The sequence below is a fragment of the Heterodontus francisci genome, chromosome 10 (assembly GCF_036365525.1).
Source record: "Heterodontus francisci isolate sHetFra1 chromosome 10, sHetFra1.hap1, whole genome shotgun sequence".
Lineage (NCBI taxonomy): Eukaryota > Metazoa > Chordata > Chondrichthyes > Heterodontiformes > Heterodontidae > Heterodontus > Heterodontus francisci.
This window is the reverse complement of record NC_090380.1, coordinates 26080066-26104559: the sequence shown is the minus strand read 5'-3', so window position 1 is coordinate 26104559 and position 24494 is coordinate 26080066. Positions and strand designations below refer to the sequence as shown.

The window sequence follows — 24494 nt, the reverse complement described above, 5'->3', positions numbered from 1 at the left end:
CACAGTTGGGACTATTGCAGTTCTGAGCACCCTATTTTAGCGAGTGTATTAGAGCCACAAAAAGAATTCACAGGAATGATACCAAATTTCTTGGAACATTACTAAGACACTCCACTACTCACATCCCACCAATCCAAAAAGATCCAGTTACGTCCTCCTTTTCACTATCTGTCATGACCTATTAATACCACGTGCCATAACCAGTCTCTTGGCCATCTGTATATATAACGTCGATTACATTCTCTTTAAATACTCCTCAATAAATTCAATTCAATTAATCGAGTGTTTTCCTCTGTGTGGTTATATATGCATGCTGTTACTCCTGTGATTTGTACATGTTTACTGTACATGTACTCCTTTTTTCTTTCATGTATATTTTTTGTGTATTCCATGTACATGAAAGAAAAGTATTTGAAACTAGTCACCAAAGTTACTGATGGAAAGGAGCTAGACTAGCCCATCCCACAGCTGTAGTACAGTGCAGGCTGCTTACTGCTAATGAGAGAATCGAACCAATCTCCTCAAGGCATTCTTTGGTGTGGCTCACTGAGATCCTTTGGGAGGAGCTGTGCATTCTTTCCAATAGAATTAAAACAAAATACATTTGTGAAGAGCTACAATTTTCTATCTAATCTCACTAATCAGAAAATGACTTTTCCATTTTTAATATCATGATTCTGTTGCAGACAAAACACAGAACAGCATTTGGACACAGAACCAGAGGTGATAGAAAACATGAGTTTGCCAGAAAGCACAGTCCAGGAACAAAAGAGGTATTGCTTTGTATACCTCGCAGAGTTTTACCTTCATTTACTTGGTGCTTTAAGATATTCTTTCCTTTCTCTTGCCTACCTTCCAATTTCTGCTTATCCATATTAGTCTTAGCCCTTCCTCTTCCATTCATTTTGTTCAAAGAACCTCATCTGCTTCCTGTATTTTGGTAGCTCGTCTTTTCTGATCCTTTCCTGTTTAAATACAGCCCTTCTCTCTTCTACTGACCGAGCCTACCCTGCAAACAGTTTCAGTTACTTATGAAGTCAGTTCTTTTTGACTACCCACGATTCACCCCATAATTCTGGTCATGAAATTTCTATGTCCAAAGTAATCCAGAAAACACATTTACAAACCTTATCTTTAATATCCAGTGCCTTTAAAATCTTCATCCTTATCTTGTTTATTCTCCCAATAACAAGCACCACTTGCCCATATCTCACTCAATGCACAAAATCCTTTGTACCTGTAATTTTAAACCCACGCCCCCACCCCCGGAAAACTGATCACTGCCTGTCTATAAATCTAACCACAACCCCCAGGAGATTAATCATTACCCATCTACATCTGTAATCTTAACCTGCAGTAAACTAATTATTGCCCATCTATAAATCTAATCTTAACCCACAGTAGAACAATTACTGCCTTTTTTAAATTTACCTTTACCACAAGAGTCCACAAATTTTGTTCTTGAATTTCTTACCTCTAACTTTCTATTTTCACTTCCTTTCCATAATACCTTTGTGTTTCAAATACTGAATAATAGTGCGCTAGATTTGGTTGGCGACGAGCTTCAAAAATGGCGGGGCTCACGCGCGGCATTAGCCCTGCTGAGCCGCCACGATATTTAGGGCAGCAGCTCATTTACATGGAGGGGGTGGAATGCCCGCCCCCAATGATGTAGAGGGGGCGGGCATTCCGGCACCACCACATAGGCGCCAGCGCTATTTTTAAAGGGCTTCAAGCCCTTCAGGTCCATTTTAATTTTTAAAGGTACATGTCTGTAAAATATAGAATTAAACTTTATTAGCAGCTTCAATTCCCTCTCCCACCTGTCCCAATGACCAACCAATCTATAAATTGCCCTCTTTCTCCCCCCACCCCACCAAAAAAGTAAATTTTCGATCCTGACCTTCTCCCCCCCCCCCCCCCCCCCACCAAGCTTTATTAATTTTGACCTTTAACCCTTTCCCACCATCCCCTCAACCAATAGCAAGCGTTTTCCCTGCTCCCTGCCCCGCCCTGAAAACATCATTCCTCCCCCACCCCCCTCACCCCACCAGTGTTCTGCCTTGGATCTGCGAACAGAGATCTGAAGGCGTGGGAGTTCCGGCAACCAGCTGGAATATTGGAGTGAGATGGCTGTCGCGATAAGGTAGGTACTTATGCATTAATTAACATTTATTTAAATATTTTAATTAAGTTTTTGTCGCCGAACGGCGGGGTGGCCGCCACGAAACCTTGCTACTGCCGGTAATATGGGGTGGGGCCTTCCCAGTCTCGAGGCCCATGGTGGGCCTCTCGTGGAGGTATTTTCCAGGTCCCTCCCGCCATGACTCCCAATGTTGGGGGGCTGGTAAAATCCAGCCCACTGTTTGACCCTGTTATTTTCTGTGCTACTCTTTTGTTCCTCAATTTACTGTGCCTAATCTGTCACTTCCTCCTGCATCTCTCACATGTTCAATACCAACCATGTATCAGCTATATAGTCTTATACCACACCTAAACCTTACTATCCTATTCCACTATCCTCCTCTTTAGCCCTTTGATTAGCAGACTTGCTCACCAGCAATCGTAGTGTCTGAATTCTGGAGCTATTCTAATTATAGATGCAACAGAGTACACAAACCATTGCAGTCAATTCCATTTCCGTTTACAAGTGATGCTTGATCTTCAGTGTATTTACTACTTCCAGCCCTAAATTATCTTTGACTTAACTAAGAAAAATCTTCTAAACAATTTAAGCAACAAGAACATCTAAGTAATCTATCCTTTAGGCAATTTAAAATATTCTTTTTACCCTTAAATATCCACCAAAAGTTGAAGCAACTGTCCTTGTCTTTTAAACAGCTTTAAAACAAGTTATAGCATGAAATTGTATTACACTGCTCCTGCCAGAATAGGGACTTATAGTATCCCCGTCATACAATTTCAAATGTTCATTCAAGCTTTTGTTTAACTTTCATACATACTTAGATGTTCATTGAAAGTTTACTCTCTTTTCTCACACTTAATTGGCACTTTACCTCCCTCTGCAGTTGTCATTTCTAATTGCCTGAAAGTTCTTACTTTTACCTGATTGTTTTAGAAATTATGATGCATACAGAAAAGTGTAATGAATAAAATACATGTACATGCTTCTTCCAGGTATATATTTCTCTGTGTGTTGGTGTTACTGTTTTGGGTTTTATGTTACATTTACTGCCCAGGTTAATTAGCCTCTCCTGTAAGCGGATCTTCAGCCTCTGTGATCTGGAGTGCACCTTTATTGTGCAATATCATGGTGAATGATAGCAAGATCCAGGGATCCAGTAGAGACCCCTTGTCACTATACACTGACTTACTGGAATGTATGATGTGCCACCACATGATTCTCCTCGTCTTCACCAGGTGGATTGAATATGCACTCAATCCAACTGAGACAAATGCGACAAAGCACTAGACCAATTTATTGACCTGGACCAGGTGGATAAACTGTACTCAATGCAAATAGCATGTTTATGTTCATTTACAAACTTTCCGATACATCAGAACAATAAAGATACTTCCCAGTTATCTTTGAACTTAACCAGATGCCTGAAAATGGCTGCTTACTTATTACATGGAAGAACACTATCTCAGTCAAACTACCTCTGACATTCTGACTGTAGACTGACCAGCTAGACATCAGCAACTGCAGAGAAGTACCCAGTCAGAGGCTATGGCTACAGAACTGTCCATCAGAAGGATGACAGTCAGTCATTGCTCACCTCTTCTTGCAGCACTGAGACACGAGTGTCAAATCAAAATCCTCAACCCAGCCCCACTGGTTGGTTTGATTCTTTGATCTGTGCCAGGAACCTTGATCAACCTGTTTCAAGGCCCCGTTAAGATATGTTAGAACACAAGATACTAATGCACACTGTGTTGTTTTAACCATTTAGACAGTGTTTTAAAGAGATACGCAGGGTAACCTTAGATTGAATTGCTGCTGCAATTGTCACTAGATTGACACTGCTGACCCTACATTCAGTCTACAGCAAATTCATCTCTACTTTGACAAAAAACAAAAATCACACATGCTATTGACCGTTGTCCTGCTCGACTGAAATATGTGTTTCTGTACTGTGTGTATTGCGCTCAATAAGAAAGAAAGTAACTGATAGACCAATTGACAAAATGCATCATTTTCCTTGTGAGGTTGTGTGCAAGTATATTTAAATATGTGTGCTGTAGTTGCCAAATTGCTACCATTCTGAGAAAATTGTTCAGTAAATCCAATCCTACCATTTCAACTTGAGTAGTGTGAGAATATCCTCCATTTTGAGTGTCAGCTGTGTGAGAATGACCTCCATTTTCAGTCAGTTGAATGAATGTGACCTCTGTTTTTAGTGTGCGCTGTGAGTGATTAGCTTCCATTTTGTGTGTGAGAATGCCCTTCATTTTAATTGTGAGCTGTGTGTTCCTTGGAGGTGAAGCTGGTTCGATAAATGAGCAGCTTCCATACCAGCTTCCAATGAGGAGTGCCTGAGATCATGATATGTTGAAGAGGTTTGACAAAAGGTTACTGTTGTATCTGAAATTTTCAGTCATTGTTGATGAATATTTAAAAATAATCCAATTGATTTAAAAAAATGTTTTCTAAGTTGCATGGTGCAACTCCCAAATTGTTGTGATGAACTAAAGCAACTTTTCCTTTATTTGAAATGTTCTGCTATGTCCTTGCCACTCAGATTGAACCTGAATTGTACGGACAGTAGTGAAGTGCATCTGTATCCTTTGCAAATGGAAACACCTGCCCCTTTAGAACTTCAGACGTCTGCAGTGAAGTAAGTTCCATTTTCTTTTCATTAATACCAAATTTTGTTACGACAGAAAGAAACAAGGATTTTTTTTTTGTTTATTGAATTTTCTTCTTTCCCTCCCTTGCCTGAAGATAGTCATTTACGGCACAGAAAGAGCCCATTCGGCCCGTTGAGTCCATGCCAGTTCCCCACGGAGCTATCCTGTCAGTCCCACTCCCCCGCTCAATTCCCGTCACCCTGCAAGTCTATTTTTCTCAAGTAGCCATCCAAATTCCTCTTGAAGTCATTGTTTCTGCTTCCACCACCCTTGTGGGCAGTGAGTTCCAGAACATTACCACAAAAAAAGTGCTTTCTCATATTCCCCCTGCATCTTTTGCCTAAAACGTTCAATCTTCGTTTGTTTTTCCTTTGCGGAGTGAAAATTCTACACATGCAATTCAGTGTCTCACCCGTTTTCCATTCCCCATATTTGAACAATCTTACTGGGCTATTCCACTATGGCAGTGCCACAGGGGCACTGCATCAGAACCTGATCCTGTCCTCTGCTGGTGACCATCCACACACTTCTAGCATGGGGTTACAGCAGAGTAATTGGGAGCGGCAATGCTGATTTTTCCTTTACCTAACCCAGGGACACTGATGCCAACTGTACTACTGCTACCACCAGTGTCTGAAATCAGCATGGAGCGGGAGTGGAAACTGGAGTCTTTCAGGTTTTGTGACTCAGGCACTCATTAAATAACCCAAATCAACTGGGGAGCCTGAAACAAAGTGTTCTATTGCAATGTAAAAGAAATTGCAATGATTGCTTTAAATATGGAAAGGGAAAAAAAATAAACTGACCAGATGAAAAGAACAGTCCAAGTCTCTCATGTCTCTTATGAAAATGATAGACAGAAAGAGACATTCTCCATGCAGCCTGTCTCACTCAGTTGTGATGCCTTATTCATCACAATACAGACACTCCCACCCTGCCTAGAGCTGTAGAATCTCCTGGGAGAGTAAAAGAGACCAATAAACAGATTAAAAACTCAGGCCAAATAGAAAACAAAACTGGAAAATTTCTTTCCAACCCCCTTAGCTGATTGAAAGTAGTCCAGGAGATCCTGTGGGCCCTGATTTGCTTTCCCGGATTCTTGTGTGAGGTAATCCCTGCCCCAACCAGAAACTATTTGCCTTTGAGCATAACAGTCAGCCATATTGGCTTCTTCTTACTATACTCTTTCAGTTTCAATTTGGTGATGTGCACGGCTTTAATGATTTAGTTTGTTATTAGGCATCTTAATTTTTTAGCGCTAATTCTCTGTCATGGCCATTTCTATTCAGAGCTTGCTTTGTTTGTATAAATGTCCAAAGTTAATCATTTGAAATATTTACTTTTAACTGTTGAAGTATTCCCTTGAGTTTCTGCTTGTTTTTGTTCTGGAAGTGGCCATCTGGCTGCTGTGGCTTGGCTGGATGTGACTGTCATACAGAAACTGTGCTGTGTATGCCAGCGATGTCTCGGCATAACTCTTTGCTTATGTTCAAGGGCATTGGGTCCAATGTGATACCTACAAGTTATTTAAGACTAGGGCTTGCTTTAAATTTTATCTGCCTGAATTCATTTTAAACTTAAATTATATTGATGTGGTGAGAACTTGGTTATGTTTCTTGAAGTATAAATGAGTATGTAATATCCAATATCTTTGTTATCATTAGCTCTGGAATTTAATTGCTTTGCACTCTTATGTTCTTACAAGCTAATATCTATCATTTTGCTTCTCCATATGATATTTGGAGAGTAACTCAGAAGCCATAGCTGACTCTGTTACTAAATGTGCTTCTTTGTTCATTCCAGTGGGCAGACACCAAAAATCAATTTAACAGTGAAGTTCTCCAGTTACCAGGTGAGGAAGAAGAATGTAGAATGTCTATTGACAGATAAATGGAGCTCATAAATTTGTAACATTCAGAATGAATAGGGAGCAAGAACAGCAAAACAGCACAAGCAAGAATGGAATAATTTAACAGTGCATGTGGAAATCAAAAGCATTGTCCTGCTTTGCTGGCTCAGCTAGTTTGCCCAGTGAGAAGCTTAACCATAATTACTAGGAAGGTTCCAGGTCTGTGCAAAGTTAGTGAATCTCAGTGCCGGTGGCTGTAGGGGTCGCTACAATTGGCATTAGTTTATCTGGATCAGGAAGGAAAATCATCCAGAGTACCAGCTCTTACTTGCTATCCATCAGTGTGGTCTGGAAGTGTTGAATGAGAACAGGATCTGGTGCAGCTGTGATGCCTGGTGCGGGCGAATAGTCTGCTGGCAGTTGCTGTGAAAATCATTAATGACCACTTGGGTGATTGGTAGTAAAAGGACTAAAAGGGTTAAATTAAGAGGACAGCTTACACAGAATAGGCTTGTATTCCCTGGAGTACAGTAGATTAAGGCTTGACCTCATTGAGGAGTTCAAAGTGATTAAAGGATTTGCTGGTGTTGATAGAGAGAAAATATTTCCTCTGGTGGGGGAGTCGAGAACAGAGGAGCATAATCTTAAAACAAGGTAGTGGAAATCTGGAACCCTTCCATACTAGACCCCCCCCCCCCCCCCCCCCACCTTCCAAAAATGGTGTTAAGGCTGTGGGGGAGCCAGTTGAAAATTTCAAAATTGAAAGATTTTTCTGAGCTGAGGGTATTAAGTGTCATGGAAGCAAGGCAGGTAGAAGGGGTTAAGATCAGCCATGAATGACAGAACAGGCTCGGGGCCTGATTGGTCTACTGTTGGTACTATGTTCCTGTGGAGTCATAAGTAAGAAGGGGCTAATGCCTCCAGAAGTGGTGAAACAATTAACAGAGGAGGGGGGAATGCATTTTGTAGTTTTAGAATTAAAATATTACCAGCTTGAGTAAAGATACTAGATGCAGTCTTGAAAGTGAGAATAGTGTTCAAACAGTGCATTGTACTTTTTTCAAACTGCATATTATTATCATTATAAATCTAATTATCATCAGTGCTCTGTAATGATGGATTTATTACGACTATAAATGAGTTCAGTGTAATGTTGATTTTATTCTTCATGCTAAAGCGGCTTTCTTCTGTTCTCATTTTTAGGCTCTTGCTCCATTTTGTGTAGATGAGGATTCTTCATCTGAGGTCATTCATTCTATCTCATCTGGTTCTGTAAATAATTTCTAACATCATTACCTTTTATTCATCCGTTTCTCAAATCACTAACCCTTGCTGCAGGGAAATACTAGCACTGTATGAAAGTAGGTACAAAATAGTTTGTATAGTGAAAAATTTTCTCTCCAAATGCATTTGGAAGCTTCAGAAGACGAGGATAAAAATTGTGAATAATAATGTATGATCACATAACACCTTTCTGTTATTTAATGGCATGCAAATTCAATGCAGTGATTAACAGGGGGAGGGAAGCTTGATACAAGCAAGTGAAGCAGTGACACAATATTATTAACAGTAATTTCTATCTTTTTCATAGTTGAAAGCTATTCTCTTTACCACACCAAGTGGACACAAATTTAAGACAAACAAATTAACAGAGGTTACTTTACGCAGGCAGTAGTTAGAATGTGGGGTTTTCTGCCACGACCCATTGTTGAAGCAGAATCTATCAATGGCTTTAAAAGAAAATTCATTGCTTGATAAAGAGGAGTATTAAACACAATGGGGAGTGAAGTGCAGAGTGGGATTAGAGCTCATGTTGATAAAGGTATCAGCATAGATGTGGACTGGAATTTTACATTGGTTGGGGGGCTCCACCCAGTGGCCGAAAAGTTGGGGGCGAGCCCGCCTCCGCAGAGCCTGGGATGCCATGCTAGGATTTTTCACTCCCCAAGCCCTTAATTGACCTTGGGCAGGACTTCCACCTCCTTGAGCCAATCAGTGGGCCGGCAGCTCTTAGCCCCAGTAGTGCCACCGGGAGCGGTGGCCGCTGCTGGGACTACAACCAGCCAACAGAAGCAAGAGAGACGACAGCCCCAGAACCAAGATGGGTTTTTAGGGCCTTACCGGGGACAATTGGCTGGTCCCGGCGAGGCAAGGGGGGGTTGGTTTGGTGCGGGAGGGATTGCTGTGCGGTTTGGGTAGGGGGGAGTGTTGTGCAGTGGGGGAGGTTGGACTGTGTGGCACAGGGTGCCCGATAATGAGGGGCACCCCCAGCCCGCAAGAAGGCTGTCAGGTTTTACCTGGTGGTATTCTGGGGGCCTTTGCAGTTAATTCGCCACTTAAGGGCCTTGCTAGGCCTGGGACAGGTGGGCCGTTTCTCGCCGCCACTGCCCCCTGTAAAATTGCAGCGGGGGTGGGAAGGCATCTGGTACGGCACCCCCCGCCTCCCACTCAGTTTTATGGCACCTTCCGCCATCAGCCAGCTCGTGTGGGGGCCGTAAAATTCCGGCCATGATGTCTGCGGAGAAATGTGACTCATTAGTGGATTAATTTGCCAGTGTATTTAATGTGCTTGGTTCAAAACATTGTTATGTGGTAGGTGATCTGCACACCCTAGCTCTGGATAATGTTTGCAACTTTGAAATCGTAGAACCGTCAGCTATTGAGTCACAAGGTACTACAGGATGAAGGAATCTCACTATACCTACTCCTAATATTTTTAAAATTATATGTCAGTGTGCACATCCTGTCAACTTCCTGCCTGCAATCGGACAGGTTTTAACTGCAGTGTGGCAAGTTTACCTGTGCAATTTCCATTATAAATGTGCAAGGTGGAATTTATAATTCTGGTTTCAAAATAAAGGTGGAATGTATAGCATTAAAATTAGAATGGGATTACATCATCACATCCTGGTCCAATTATTCCCCTGGCCTCTAATTCTCCCTTACCTGAAGACTACACTTGGTCTTGAGTCTCTGTGAGCAGCTGGTTGTATTGTAAAATGTTACATATTGAATTTCTCCAGATTTATACAATAGGTAATAGATTATATTGGTGATTGAGTTCTTCAGTTGATTATATTTTCAGCTTGCTGGGTTCTTTTGCCCAGTATCCCTTTAGCTGGTTATATGCAGCACAGCTGTTCATGTAGGTTTTAACATGTGAATTTATTTGAATATTTGTGTCCATTATGGGTAAAGGTGGTAGTTCTAAAGAAGAGTTTTCCACTTAATGTATCACATGCTCATCGGTCACTAAATTGCAGACCAGCATCCTTTATTATAGCAGTGTGAATTATGTTTTCTGCGTGCAATCTAGTCTCCAAGTGAGATTTCCAAGTCATTGCAGTGTGGTGTACTGGCCAAACCTCTTCCAAGGAATGAGCTGAAAATGCTCAACATCAATGCAGCCAGCATAGAGAGGAAGCTTACGTCTCATTGTTCTGGGCTGGAGGTCTAGGGCTGAAAATATATTCCATACCATTTGACCCTTTGAAATTGAACAGTATATTTATAAGATTGAAACCTGTTTTAATGGTGAGTATTCTCTTTTATTACAGACTGAAAGCTCCGCCATGGACCTAGAGTTTCAGAGGAAACGTGAAGTCATGCTGGAGAGAGCAAGGCATGAAGTTCAGGTGGCATCTCAACGGTTGGAGCGGCAGAAGTCCAAACAGGTGCTAAAGTCATTTGAAGTCTATATGTGATCCAAAACTTCATATAAAAACCTGAGAAAAACCCATTCAACCCATCTGCCTGATCCATCTAGTGTCCATGTATGAATAATCTATCTCATATTCCCACCCCCAGCCCATTGACCTCATGTTTTGATGCCCTACTTCCCATACCTCCTTTCTACTCCCCATAATAATCAAGCCATGCTATTAGTGTTCATTTATGTTAATCATTTCTTTAACAGAAATCAAATTCAGCTTGTTAGTTGGCTCCAAGCTCCAAATCAACTACCTTTACCAGGAGTCTGATCCACATAGAGACTATCCTGTCTAACTTTGCTTGAGACTTGTTAATGTTGCGCTTGCGTTCTCCAGTCTTATGTTTATTGTCCAAGTTGAATAACTTGCTTACTGCAGTCATATCCAAAACTTTCATTGTTTTAAAGACCAGTATCATGTCAGCTTTTTTCCAACAGAAGTAAGTATAGTTACTTCAGCCTTTTTCTTTTAAAAATCTTGAGCTGCAAAGGGCTAGAATGAGCTTGATCATGTAATCGCATAAAGCATCCTTTGTGAGGTAGGGTGACCAAAAATGCATGATGTACTTCAGAATTGGTGCCACCACTAACCTGTAAAATACCTATATACCCTGTTCTGCTTTTTAATCCATTGAAATCCCAGTACCCAGTTGGCCTGATTGATAATGTCTCTGCATGACTAATCATCGCTTCCAAATGCTTCTCCTTTCTAGCCCCTCTCTGGAGTCTGAAAAGTAGGCTCTATCCCTATTCACATTTCCAGTTCTGATATATAAAACGCTAGATTTGTAAATCTACATTTAGATTCCTCTGCTGTATCTCAGCCCACCTGCATACTTGATCCAAGACTCTTTGCAAGTAATCATATACATATTATAAACAATTGTTTATGAAGAGATTTATTTATTAAGCAGCTGTGGGTAAAGGAAACATTAATTAAATATTTTGTAGAAACTCACTTGCTTGACTGTCTCCATGCAGAAGTCTTAAAACTTCTTCACAAATTGTTTCATTGGAGAAGGACAACCCATTCCATTTAAAAAAAAACTTCAATCGTGGGATGTGGGTGTCGTTGGCAAGGCCAACATTTATTGCCCATCCTTAATTACTTTTGAGAAGGTGGTGGTGAGCTGCCGCTTTGAACTGCTGTCATCCACATGATGTAGGAACACCCACAATGCTGTTAGTGAGGGAGTTCCAGGATTTTGACCCAGCAACAGTGACTGAACGGCGATATTGTTCCAAGTAAGGATGGTGTATGACTTGGAGGGGAATTTGGAGGTGATGGTTTTCCCATGCGCCTGCTGTCCTAGCAACCATCCCTCTTACAATGTAAACTGTGACTCATCATGAGCAACATGAGATTCAATAGTAGAATGTAAAAATGGAACATCGCGTATGCATTTGTTGTCCGTCAGACCTAAAGATGCATCATTGCAAAGAAGAAATGTTTTTCTAGTTTAGCCATACACTTGCTCTAATTCCTATTGTAAACCGTGGCGCGGAGTCAACTCCCCCTTGGCCCCTTTATTCCCTTCACCCACTTGATCCTGGCCGTCACGTGGGACTAAGTCCTCTTAATTCAGGCTCAGGCTGGGTGTTTGGGATATCGGGGTTACAGGAGAGTCACCCTCCACCTAATCCACCGGCTACGGTTAATGGCTTAGTACAAAGAGGAGGAAACTTAGTCCTTTCTTTAACTATCAATTTACTTTATTCACGTTGTTGTACAATGTAAGAATAAGGCTTATACACTTGGTTAGACAAAAGCATGCAACTCAAACTGGGTTATACAGTTAATAACAAAGCTAACTAGAATCGATAAGCACACCCACTAGGTTCCTCTGACCTTTCCCTGACCTAGTCACAGAAAACAAAGGATAATACCCAAAAAAGGGGAGAGCTGACGCTGGCCAGACGTTCCGTTCTCTCTCTCTTTTACGTCGTTGCCGCGTTGCTCACGCAGGGTCTTCCACTTCCACGATGGTTGGTCTCCGGAGTTTCTCGCTGGCTCTATGCCCGAGATTTTCCATACTTATTCTCTTTCTTATCTCTTCAAAACTGTGCTGTTTCTTTCCGGTTGGTTTAGGCCTGCTCACCTCATTCATATCTTCTCCTTATTGGCCCAGGCCCAAAGACCCTGGTATCACACCGTGTCCAAATAAGGCTCTATTCCTGTGATCTCTCTCCTTGTCTTGTCACATAAATTAATTAGTTTAAACTGGTTTTTACCAGCACAGGCCAGTGTCTGAACTCCGGTTACTATAGTTCATGAACTATCCAGCAGTTTGTAACAGATTCTGTACTTCTTGCAGCCCCTGGCCAACACCATGCTCCCCTGTTTACCTAATCCAGTCTGGAACACAAATCAGCGCATCTAAAAACTTCACAACATGCTCCTGATAGAGTTTGTTGGTCAAGCACTGGAGCAATTAGGAATGACCCCTCCCCTCCTACGTGAAAACAGTCACACTGGAGAAGTTTGAATGCAGGTACTGGGAATTGAACCCCGGTCTCCAGGTCCAGTAATATTTGTTGCAATTACTGAGACATCCTGTTTACCTTGAGAGAGAAATCCTAAAGTCAGATGTTTCTCTGCCTATTGTTTACTTTTTCAGCAGACTATATATTTCATTAGGTTTGATTTTTGTCTTTTTTCCCCAATGCTAGATAATGTGGTGATTTATTATCTGTGTGATGGAAAGTTCTAAATTTTGTGCTTTATTTCTGCATGCATTGAAATCCACCCAGAATACTGATGAGAGTCTGGAGAAGAATGATTCTCAAAATGAGGTGAGTATCACAAGGAAAGCTTGTGTTGGAGGATAATTCCCTCCTGTTTGAACTGTGCATCCTGTATATCCCGGGAAGCTCAGAACCAAAGCTGGACCAATGGAGCAGCAGTATGAAATCAGTTGGTGAAATAAAAGAAAGCTGTGTCTGCGCAACCCCTTTCTCTTCTATGCCACCCAGAAAAAAGCCAGTATGGATATTGGCAGCTTCTGTTGATGCATTGTGATCCCAGACTGCATTCATTTGATTGAGATAACTGTTATAGTTTGGTCATTTCCCATCAGGAATTCTTTACCTCATGGATGAGCAGCAGTGGATTTATAAGCAGACCAAGTCTCCTGTGAGCCAAGACCTGTCCCAGATTCATACCTTGTAGCATTTAGCATGCACAAGCTTAATTATTAGCACATGATTGTGGCTTGTTGCACATTGTGGGATGCCTGCTATCTTCTTTTTACACAATGGAGAAATATGTCCAGTCACCAACTCAGTGCATACAGCTCAAAGACCCTTGATTAGATGTGTTTGAAAGAAGCAAAAGGACACAATGGGATACTAAGGACTGGGTTTAATGGGGCCCCCGGAGACAGGCTGGGGTTGGGGTGGTGGGTTGGTGGGTGCCTAAAGAATTGGAGTGGGGAGCGGAGGGCCGGTCGCACTGCATTTAAGTCGGGGCGGGATAGGCCGACAATGGCTTTCCCGCCCAGAAGCCAATTGAGGCCCTTAAGAGGCCTAATCAGCCACAAGAGTCTCCCCACCCCCACCCCTCCACTGCATCGCTGGCATTAAGCCAGTGGTGGAGGACCTCCGCCATGTGGGGAGGTTACCCAGTAAAATGAGGCAAACTCCCTGTGGGCTTGGAGTGGAACCCTCCTCCATGGGCAATCTATGGCCCAAGGAGGGCTCTTAGTGGAAGACAACCCATCTCCATGAATCTCCTTCCCCCGCACTCAGCGCCCACCCTCCCTTCCTCCTCCCATTGCCAGTGCCTGCTGGACTGGCCCAGCCCCGGCGACCCCACCTCATTTATCTAGGGTCCAGGTCTCCAGCGCTGTGCCTGGTTCTAAGGCCTCCTGCAGTACTGGAAGTGGCCATTGCTCCTGGTGGCGCTGCTGATGCTACTGAGCTACCGGTCCTCTAATTGGCTGGCAGCTCTTGGAGGTGGGATCCCCTTCCTTAAAGGGATGGGAATCCTAACGCCGGGCAGTTAGTTGCCCGGGCACCGTTAAATAGAGCCGGGGGCTCCAAATGGCTGAGGCGCATTTCCCACTGTCTTTTTAGCCTGGCGCCGGAAGCCTCAGCAGCTCCACTAAATCCAGCCCAAAAAGTGAAATAACTAGACTTGTACAATGTAAAATCTGTTCCAAAACAGAAAAGCTATAGATTTTTGTAGTACTTTTCAATTATCTGTTGACCAAGAGACCCTGAAAGAAAGTGAGTGGGGTTGGGGTGGGTAGGGGTGGTGAACCTCACCGAGATGCTCGTAGCTATATCACACATAGTCGGACAGTGAAGCAGGGAACTGAAAACACTCAGAAAATTTGACATTTAAAAACTTTTGGAAAACACAGGTCACTTTGACCACCAGCAGCCCATGCACATCAGGCCATACATTAATAATCTATTATGAGTAGCAGCATGTGACATTCATAGATTTCTAGTGATGGTTTTCAACATCCAGTGGAAAAGATTATATGCTGAGACAGCCATCAACAAGAGCCATCCAAACGCAGTAGTAATGCAGTGAGGCCCAAAGGAGACAAATAATGAACTGTATTCTGTGTAAATCTAATCTGCATTGAATCATTTAAAAAAGATTTGGGGCATTTTGATTTACAGTAAATACAATGACTAGGTTTAATTGTTTGCAGCCAGCTACAGGTATTGGTCACCTACATTTCAACTTTGCCACAGAATAATGGGATCTTCACTGATCTCCAAAGCACACATTTGGCTGAAGTTGTCTGCAATTGGTTAAAAATCTTAACATCTACTTGCACCTACTGTCAACATTTTCCCTTATACATTCCTATGTCATATTTATAAAGGAACAACTTGTATAAACTTGTGTAATTGCACTCTTACCAATCGAGACTGTGTTTACAGTGTGATGTGACTTCAGTTTCCATTATAAATGTGGTTGTAGCAATTTATAATGGAAATATAAAAATAACAATGACTTTACAATGGGATCTAAAAAACCGCTGTATGTCTTGATCCAGTTAACCTCCCAGCCTCTAACCCTGTTTTACCTGAAGATTACACTTGGTCTTATCTCCCCATACGCAGCACAATGTGAAATTAACTAGTTTCTTTCAGGAAAGATGGATATAAAATCACATCAAATAATCAAAAATCTGAGCCTCCGTTGGAATGCCCTGCTGAGAACTGGTCCAAGTGACCAGCTCTAATGTGGTCAGAATTAAGAGTGTGATCTCTCAGGCCAGATTGGTGAAATTAGCTTTACTGTAGTTCTGTTACAATGAGTGATTTAAAGACTTAAATTACTTTTGACAATGTAACATTGTTGATCTTTTTTAACAGCATGATAACATTATTAAGAGGAAGATTAAAATTCAAAAATAATCTTTGCACATGTAGAAATCGGTACTGTTCTATCCCAAAAACAAAGTTTGATTTTTAAAGAAACCATTCTTGGGGAAATTGCTTCATAAAGAGTTGGTAAAGTGTAGTAATCTGTTCATTGATGCAGTAGTATATAAGTGAATCACTGAACACATCTGCAGTTAGAATTTGTTCCAATTTAATGTATAACTTTTGCTATAGAGGGAATTTAAGGTATCAGCTGTCATGGTAGTAACTGAGTATTTTTTTAAACTAATTATATTTAAAATCCTATAGGATGAAGACAAGACTCCCACAGTGACTCCCACATTGTCTCCTGTAGCATCCCCCACAGCTCCTTTTGGACTGAAGCCACGATCTGGTAAGTAAATCTTTTAAGCTGGCTCACAATAAGAGGTAGCTGTCCTCCTACTCCATGCAGTGTACAGTGAGATTGAAAGGGTTTCTCAAAGAATGGCCATCTATTATTTAGACGTGACTCTTGAGGTAATGGTGGGAAATATGAAGGAACTCTTTTCAATGTGAAAGATGAAAACCTTGGAGAATTCTTTCAGTAGAAGTGGGGTAAAAAGATCAATGTCAGTTGGAATACATACAATGACATTATTATGAAATCCATTTGTGTAACATATTGGCATGGTTACTAGCTTGGTACCTGTTACAGTGCCACAGAATTAAGTTTAATGTGCTTTTAGACTATTTGTACAAGTTTTCCACCAGTTCATGCAGAAGTTTTTCAAAGTTGTGTGTTCAAATTTTGACAGGTTGTCAATGTGGCCACCAGTGTCTAAAGTCTAGGTTATCTTCTGACCAAAGAGCACCCAATACATCATTGTTAACCTGCATGCACAGTTCAGCTCCCTCTGTCACTTTGGCTATGATTTCTGTCAATGGATTGAGTGACCTCAAAAACAGGTCACTGTGGGCACCAAAATGATGGCAATATCAAGTACCCTTATTTGTAACTTAATTTGCAATAATTTTCATATTAAGTTCAGTGGGAAACGTTTGCTGTTTCTGAAGATGTTTGATTTGAAGTAAATGAAGAATGGATGTATGATATATGTGTAAGTTGTTCTAAGTTCTTCAGTAGCCTGTGGGGCACAGTTACCTGACCATCAAGATAAAGCCTAGATGAGGATTGCATGTTCATATGGCACAGATCAATATTATTTTCTTTTACATTTGCTTTGTGTTGGTGTTGTAGGAGTGATGATGATTTACACATCTCACATTTACACAGATCTTGGTCATCTCGCTCATCCATAGAACATTAAGGCTGTACAGTGTGTTTCAGTTTGTAGTTGTTATGCCTGTTGTTTGTTGAATACCAGTCCAGTCAATAGTGACTTAATTAGAAACATCTGAGCCAGAAGTTTCCTGGTTTAGGAATATAACATTTATCTTGGTTGCGAACTAGTCATCTGATTCCATTTAAAAATGTGTTTGTCACTGTTGTCCTTTTTAGAGCAATGAGGAAGGGGAAGGCTGCTTGTAGATTAGGTGACCTTGTCCCCTCTATAAGGGGTCTATTGTCCTATTAGTAAGAGGTTTGAAGTGTAAAATATCCATTGTTACTTCCACTGTTAGACCTTTAATTGTGGATTTATATTTTTAACAATGGCTCACTGATGGTGCATTAAGATGTAGAATCCATATTGGCCCATGGATGTATATTGTTACTCAGTTGTTTTCAATCTGCTAACTTGTCTCTGAATGCAGTGCTTCATTTAAAAGAAAATGATAATTACAGCCAGATACAGTCCCTTTCTCCCAGTTACATTTTTTGGCTTTGAATTTTGGAGAAATTGTTATTGATGATTAGCTGTCATTTCCAGGGAATGTTTAAGGAAGTAACATCAGAACCTTTGCACTTTTACCTGTTTTAATCAATTCAAGTAAAGAGAACAAAGCTGCCAATTGCACACAAGAAAGGTGCTTATGGATGAGTACATAGAGGGGGACAAAAAAACTAGAAGTCAGATGATATCCTGGGTATCAGCTGGCCTTTGTTGTTTAAGTGGTTTTGTTTTCCTTTTGTTGCCTTCAAGGTGGGAGTTTAGGTGCTGGGGAGCAGAATACTTTCCATCTTGATATGCTGTATCAGTATAGGCTGTGTCTATCAACAGTTAAAGACTCCGTCTAATCTACCTCAAAATGTGTTTAACCCAGTCTCAGAAAGGCACTTTCTCCTGCACCAGTGTGCCATTTCTGTTTCTCACATTCTTGTAGCCTCTCTGAATGAAATTATGGCTAGTTTTGTGCTGTGGGCCATTGTCCACTGGGAATTTGGTTTAGATTGGCCAAGTGCAGTTGAGTAAAGGGTCAAACTGTCATCCTACTAATCTAAACTATTCAGATAATTTTCCAGAGGTGAAAGGACAGTTTAGAAATATGCCATTGAGTCTTGGTTTGTGTATCTTTGAGATGCGTGTGTGTCGTATGCATTGACTTTCTTATGACCTGACTGAAATGATGCCTTTTCTAAGCAGGTTGCTAGAGGTATCTGTTGCTTTATTAATTTACTATAACCTAGTAATACGCAACTACTGCCTTATAATACCATAACTGACTTCATTAAAATAATTACAGTTAAATATTAACTGCTGTCATGAGGCTTTTGGAGTGATTGAGGCAGAGACTACTGCATCTTGTAAAGAACACTTGAATAAATATTGGAAGCAGAGGAGGAAGATATGGGGAGAGGATGGATTCGTGGCAAAGAGTCAGGGCAGACATGATGGGGCAAATGGCTCTAGGTGTCTGGTTTTTATGTCAGTGCAGCCCTCTACAATTAAAATCTTGCAAATATTCATTGGTGGTTAATGCCATTATACACACAGTTAGTAGTGGCAGATTTTACTTGCTGGATATTAGCATATTCTGCCCTTCACCCAAGGAGGAATTAAGTCTGTGTACTGACAATTTGAACTTGTCCAGTATAAATAATTACACCCTATAATTTTAGTGCTTTTATTCTTTCACTATTTGATCAGCAGTTAATGTCTGACATTTAATTTATAAGAGATTGTAAGTATTGATCAGTTTTTAATCAGTTAATGCGTTAGCATACAGCAGCCTTTGTGTAACAGTTATCATGTTGACATTGTGTGCCGATGTAGCGACTAGTAGTGGCAGAAAGTTAACTGCATGAGTTGATTTGTATTCTTCAACAGCTAACAATTTTTTTTTCTTCATCTGTTTTGTGTTGTGTGTTTCTTCACACTTTTTTTGTCCTTTTTAATCTTGTATTTCCTGGTTCAATCTTGTACCAATTCACATTAAACTCGCATTGGCTACACTGGCATTTAAATCCTGATCTTTGACTTTCCTGGTCCACTCAACATTTGCCCAATGCTTCTTGGACCTACTTTGTACCTACTTTATGTCCTTGCCACTTTCAGTCCAAGCCAACTCTTCTCCTTTGGACTCCCCTCCTCCCTCCTTCAGAAAATTGACACAGGCACACATAGAGGAACTCAACACCATCACTACCCCACAGGAAGAAGACAGAAGTCATGGTATGTGTGTTGGTAGTCAATGCCTAAGTTTATGTATTGGTGTGTTTAATGAACTAACTCCATTTTAATATATAGATTAAACCAAATACATGCACAGACATATACCACCTTCAAACACAGACCTAATCTTGAATGGTTCCAAAGTAGTTAACCTTAAATTCACTCCTATTTATTGGACTTTGTGTGTATGGGGTGTCACCAGAGCTTATGGTTTGTCCTTTGATTGATAGATTGAGGAAGGCAGAGCAAAGTTATCGACATGCTTTCACTTCAAAATTCATCGAACTCCTTAAAGTTGTCAGTGTTTCAGGGAAGCCGTTTAGAGTAAATTTCATTAGTCCCACAGCATGTTTACAGATTGGGGGATGAATTGGAACTTGTATTAGAGGATAGCTGTGAAGTGTGACTGTTCCTAAGTTTGGGTGGGTGCCAAGTAATTTTAACTTTCTGACTGCATTTAGTTCAATTATTGTGGGATTATATTAGGAGACATCATTTTTTTGATATTGTGCCAGAGAAAAATGTAGGCATACTTAAGGATCGGATTGTTATTATTGAGTGGGTTGTCTTAGAGAGGACCAAGGGAAGTCTACCTTGGCGAGAGGGTCTGTCACTCTAATCCAGGGAAACTTTTAGTCTCCTTGATCATGGAACCTAGAAAAGCCTACATCAGGACATCTTTGGAAAAGCAAAATACTGCAAATGATGGAATTCTGAAATAAAAACGGAAAATGCTACACTCAGCAGGTCAGGCAGCATCTGTGGAGAGAGAAGTCGAGTTACATTTCAGGTCGATGACCTTTCACCAGAATTGGAAAAAGTTAGAAATGTAATAGGCTTTAAGTAAGTGTAAGAGGGCATTATTATTACAGTTCTAACTTTTCCCTGTTCTGATGAAAGGTCGACCTGAAATGTTAACTCTGTTTCTCTCTTCACAGAGGCTGCCTGATCTGCTGAGTGTTTGTAGCATTTTCTGTTCTTATTTTTCTTTGGAGTTGTTGATAGTGTTCCTAGTACATAGTTAGATGGTTTAATAAAATACAGAAGAGATTTTGCCTTGCCTGTTGTATTAGATGGAATGCGAGATTAAAGGCTTGTCTGTTTCTGAAGTTTGATGGATGTATTTGGAGCTCAGCCAGTTTGTTCCTTTCTGCTGTGATCCACTGTTTGAATGCATAATGTTCCATTAGCCTTTCCTTGTACTCTGTATTTCCATTTGTTTGCTGTCATGACTTGAAAATGATCACTAGTATGTCAAAAGTTAAAGGATAACATTTATATGTAGAATATGTGAAATTTATATGTTTGATAAAGGCCTTTGTGCACAGTGAATAATGTGGTGGGGAAAGTTCAGTTTCTCTGTTCATCTTTGAAGGGAAAATCAGTTAAATATTTGAAGCAAAGGAGGTTAGAGGGAGAGAACAGGCCAGTGGGATTAGTTTAGGATTTTTATAACACATCACATTGAATGGCCCAGTCCAGTTCTTATGTTCCTACACTTTGGCAGTCCCACCTAGCTTCACATGAAGCACGCATGGCCTTCTTGGCGAAGTGCTAGAGAGCTGCTGGTGCTCTTAAATGGCACTCACTGTCAGTCACTGTCCAGAAAAGAAAGGCAGAAAATTAGGAAAACAAGACTACAAAGCAAATCATTTAAAGTAGAAAAGAAACGGAAATGGAGTTCAAAGCTGTTGAGTAGTTAGGGGTGTGGCAGTAGAATGGAATTCAGTCATTACACCCTGTCGCTGCTGACTCTGCTTTCACTCTGTCCAATTCTCTGCCACTACCTTCTTTCCAGCCAGAAACCATAAAAATTTTGGTTTGTTTACCTCCAGATGGAGCTTCTCCTTCAGGTTCCCTTGGTGATCTGTCCTCTAGTGTAGTACCCTCGTGTTGCTGATATTCCTACCTTTTGCCCCTCGCTTTTTCAAGGTTGTAGAAGTTGAATTTACTGCAGTCACTGAACACTTTAGCTGTAATATGTAAATTAGAGCATGTTTCCACTCACCTTCATAGATCTCACACTAAGTTCTCAGCATTACCCAGCCAATCTGCATTAAATAGACATTATCCTTCCTCGTTTCAGGTATAAGCTTGTGCTCTGTTAACTAGATTATTTAATAAGATGCTATGGAGGGCAGCTATAAAAGCCAGATTTTGACACTTAGGACCTATGATATGTCAAAATTGCCAACAATTATTTTCACTTCAATTCTGATAACTGTCTTCATTGATTTTTCCCACCCTAAGCTTTATGTTTGCTGATCTTTAACTGACCATGATAGTTAATATTTCAACACATTGCACCATCTTGACCAGCCTTTGAAATTTTACTAGTTATGAACCATTTTTAGAGAAAACCAATTGTTCCCTTCATTCACCTGTTCTGGTTCATCATGAATAATATTGAGTTTGCTGTTTCCATTTCCCTCAGCATTCTCCTTTCTGTGATGGAACAGGAGGGACTTTACATCTCAGGATGGCAAGGCTATCTTCAGGCTTCTAGGTCTGAAATTTTCCTGCCAGTTGTATTTCTTAGTGTGACTTGGGTATCCTATTTTTATTTGTGCAGGCAAATAAACATATGACATTGACCAGGTAGGAAAAGACCAGCTGGTCTATTAAGCATACCCACACCATGATGGCCATAGCATCATGACTAAACACTTCTCCCTCCCCCACTCCCCTTACACCCATGTAATCTCTTGAGGGGGAAAAATCTCAGTGCCAATAATGGAAAATATGCTCTGGAAAATTCCTTTCCATCATTGGTAATGGACCTTCAGTGATATGTGCACAAAACAGCTCGGTCTTTTTCTCTCTCAACCTCTTTCAGTATTGTTCCCTGGAAATGATTGTATATTCTGTGTTGGACCTACCAACAGGCATGACACAATATTTATCTAAATTAAATGCTGCTTGCAAATGTTTGGACCACTCCCCTAGCACACCTAAATCTTTTTTGATTTGAGTGCACTCCTGTAGTGTCTTAACTGTTGCACAGATTTCAGTATTGTTTACAAACTAAATTACCACTGTCCAGGTCATTAATTAAGATTGTGAAGAATAGCAAGCCTAGGACTGATCCCTGGGGGACACCTCTAGTGACATTCCTCCAGACTAAACCATTAACTATGATTTACTGGTTGCGGGATTAGAGCCAGTTCCTGATCCAACTTTTCAAATTCTTACTGATACCACTAGATTCTATCGTGTTAAGTAACTAAGTATGAGGGACCTTGTAAATGGGATTTCCATCATCCCGCTATCCTAGTGACTTCTCCAAAGAAATCCCATTAAATTTGTACAGCATGACCTTTTTTGGGAAGCAGGCCAGATGCCATTGAAAAAGCATCATGTTAAATAAAGAAGGGTGCAAAAGAATTCTTCACAATAGACCCTTTTAAGCCAGTGTTTAGGTGGATTGTAATATTGGGAATCTCTTCCTTTTGTGCATCACCTAGCCTCTTTTAAATATATATCGTTTGTATAGACTTATTTTCTTTCCTTTTCCCCTCTATTTAACTCAATTGTTCTATGTCCCACCCATCCTGACTTCCAGATGTGCTAGAATGTCAGAAGTTCCTCCTGGTAGCTCTCTTTCAAGAGAGGTACAGCTAAGGTACAGGATTATCCTAATTATTTGTTCTCTTTGTAGGGAACAGTGTTTCTTGAGCATGGGGGAAAGCAGAGAGCCCCATCTTGTCTCACTCCTTTGTACAAGTTTGCATTCTGGTGTGTCAAGATCCATTACTGTAATTCCTGCTGTTTGAAATGATTAAAAGCTTTAAACAGAGATGCACGATTGTAGAGAGTGACTGATAAGGAGCAGATGCAGAGATGTGGGATCAGAAAGTACAGCACAGGGACTGGAGAAGGACAGTGTGAACTGGGTCAAGGGTTGAAATGCAACCTAGAAAAGTAACAATGACTGCTGCAACCTCAACGAAACTAACCACTTGAAAGCAATCCTGTATTTATACCTATCCCTGGGTCATCTTTTAAAAGATAAATGGATGAATATTTGAAAATGAAAAATTTAACAAGGTACAGGGAATGAGAATAAGTGAATAACTCTCTCAAAGCTGGCACAGATCCAGTGGACCGAACAACCACCTTTGCTTTCTGGTTCTGTGATTCTTTGGGCTTCAGCTGATGCTGCTCTTTTAGAACACAGTTGTCCAACATATGGCCCACGGGCCAGCATCCAGCCCGTCAAAGGTTTCCATCCTGTCCACAGATGTAAACTGTACCAGGCTGTTCCTCATCCTCGCCAGGGGTTGGCAACGTGTCTGTACACAGACACCAGTGTCATTGGTAAAAATATTTTGTGGTCCATGACTGGTAATTTCAGAGATGAGAAATTTCCCGTTGGCTTCTTCTCTCAGACCACAAAAAAGTGCACTGACAGTTTCACAGCTGACAGGTGCTGGGAGCGGGAATAGCGGTTTCCCAACTTTGGACCGATCTTGGTTTTACTGGCGGGCTACAAGTGTGCGGGCAAACAGTGACTACTTGGGCAAGCAGAAAAATGCCAGGTATCTCATTTAAATCAGTGTCCAACATAGTGATGAGAAAGTAAATCAATAAATTAATCTTCGCATTTAAAACTTCTTTGCAAAAATGCACATTTTAAGTTGTTTTGATTAATAGATAAATTTTGTCTTTATCTTTCCGAAATTCTCACTGGCCCCCTATGCAAGATAAAAATTATAATGTGGACCCCCCCCCTTGCGTGAAAATGTTTGACAACCCTGTTTTAGAACACCACATGAGCAGATGTTAGTTCACAACTCACTCACTTGTTATGCTTCCTTAGGGTTAAAATCAAACTTCTGGCTCAAAGGGGAGAAATTATATCACTCACTTCATCTTTGTTTTAAAACCTATCAAGGCCTCCTAGTTTGAAGCTTGCCCTTTCTCCCTTTCCAAATTGAGCCATGACTGATTCTGATCTGCTGAGGGAGATGCAACATGATTTGTAACACGTGACCACATTTAAAGCTGAGCTATGGGGTGTAATGTGGAAGAAGTTATTAGTTTGATGGGACTGCTGAGATCTAGCTTCCCGCTGAATTTGAATTGAAGGACATTGGGTCCATGTAAAATGTGGGACAGTTGGCGTGTAGAAATAACATTTTATTAATGGCTGCTTCAGCTAAGGTATAAAAGAATAAAAAGAAATAGATTGCGCATCTGTAGCACCTGTCATGGCCTGAGGACA

At 40.9% G+C, this 24494-nt stretch overlaps 1 protein-coding gene across 5 annotated transcripts in view; it reads left to right on the top strand.

Annotated features, from left to right (window-relative positions):
* Nucleotides 1-24494, top strand: part of lrch1 (leucine-rich repeats and calponin homology (CH) domain containing 1) — a 188100-nt gene that overhangs the window by 144014 nt on the left and 19592 nt on the right. For 2 of the 5 annotated variants that reach the window (XM_068040284.1, XM_068040289.1), the window contains exons 11-18: nt 687-773; nt 4704-4799; nt 6616-6664; nt 7865-7906; nt 10219-10335; nt 13122-13163; nt 16026-16110; nt 19154-19270. In XM_068040284.1, coding sequence (XP_067896385.1) covers nt 687-773; nt 4704-4799; nt 6616-6664; nt 7865-7906; nt 10219-10335; nt 13122-13163; nt 16026-16110; nt 19154-19270 — 635 coding nt within the window. The remainder of the gene's footprint in view (nt 1-686; nt 774-4703; nt 4800-6615; nt 6665-7864; nt 7907-10218; nt 10336-13121; nt 13164-16025; nt 16111-19153; nt 19271-24494) is intronic. The other 3 variants (XM_068040286.1, XM_068040285.1, XM_068040287.1) reach the window with 3 other exon arrangements.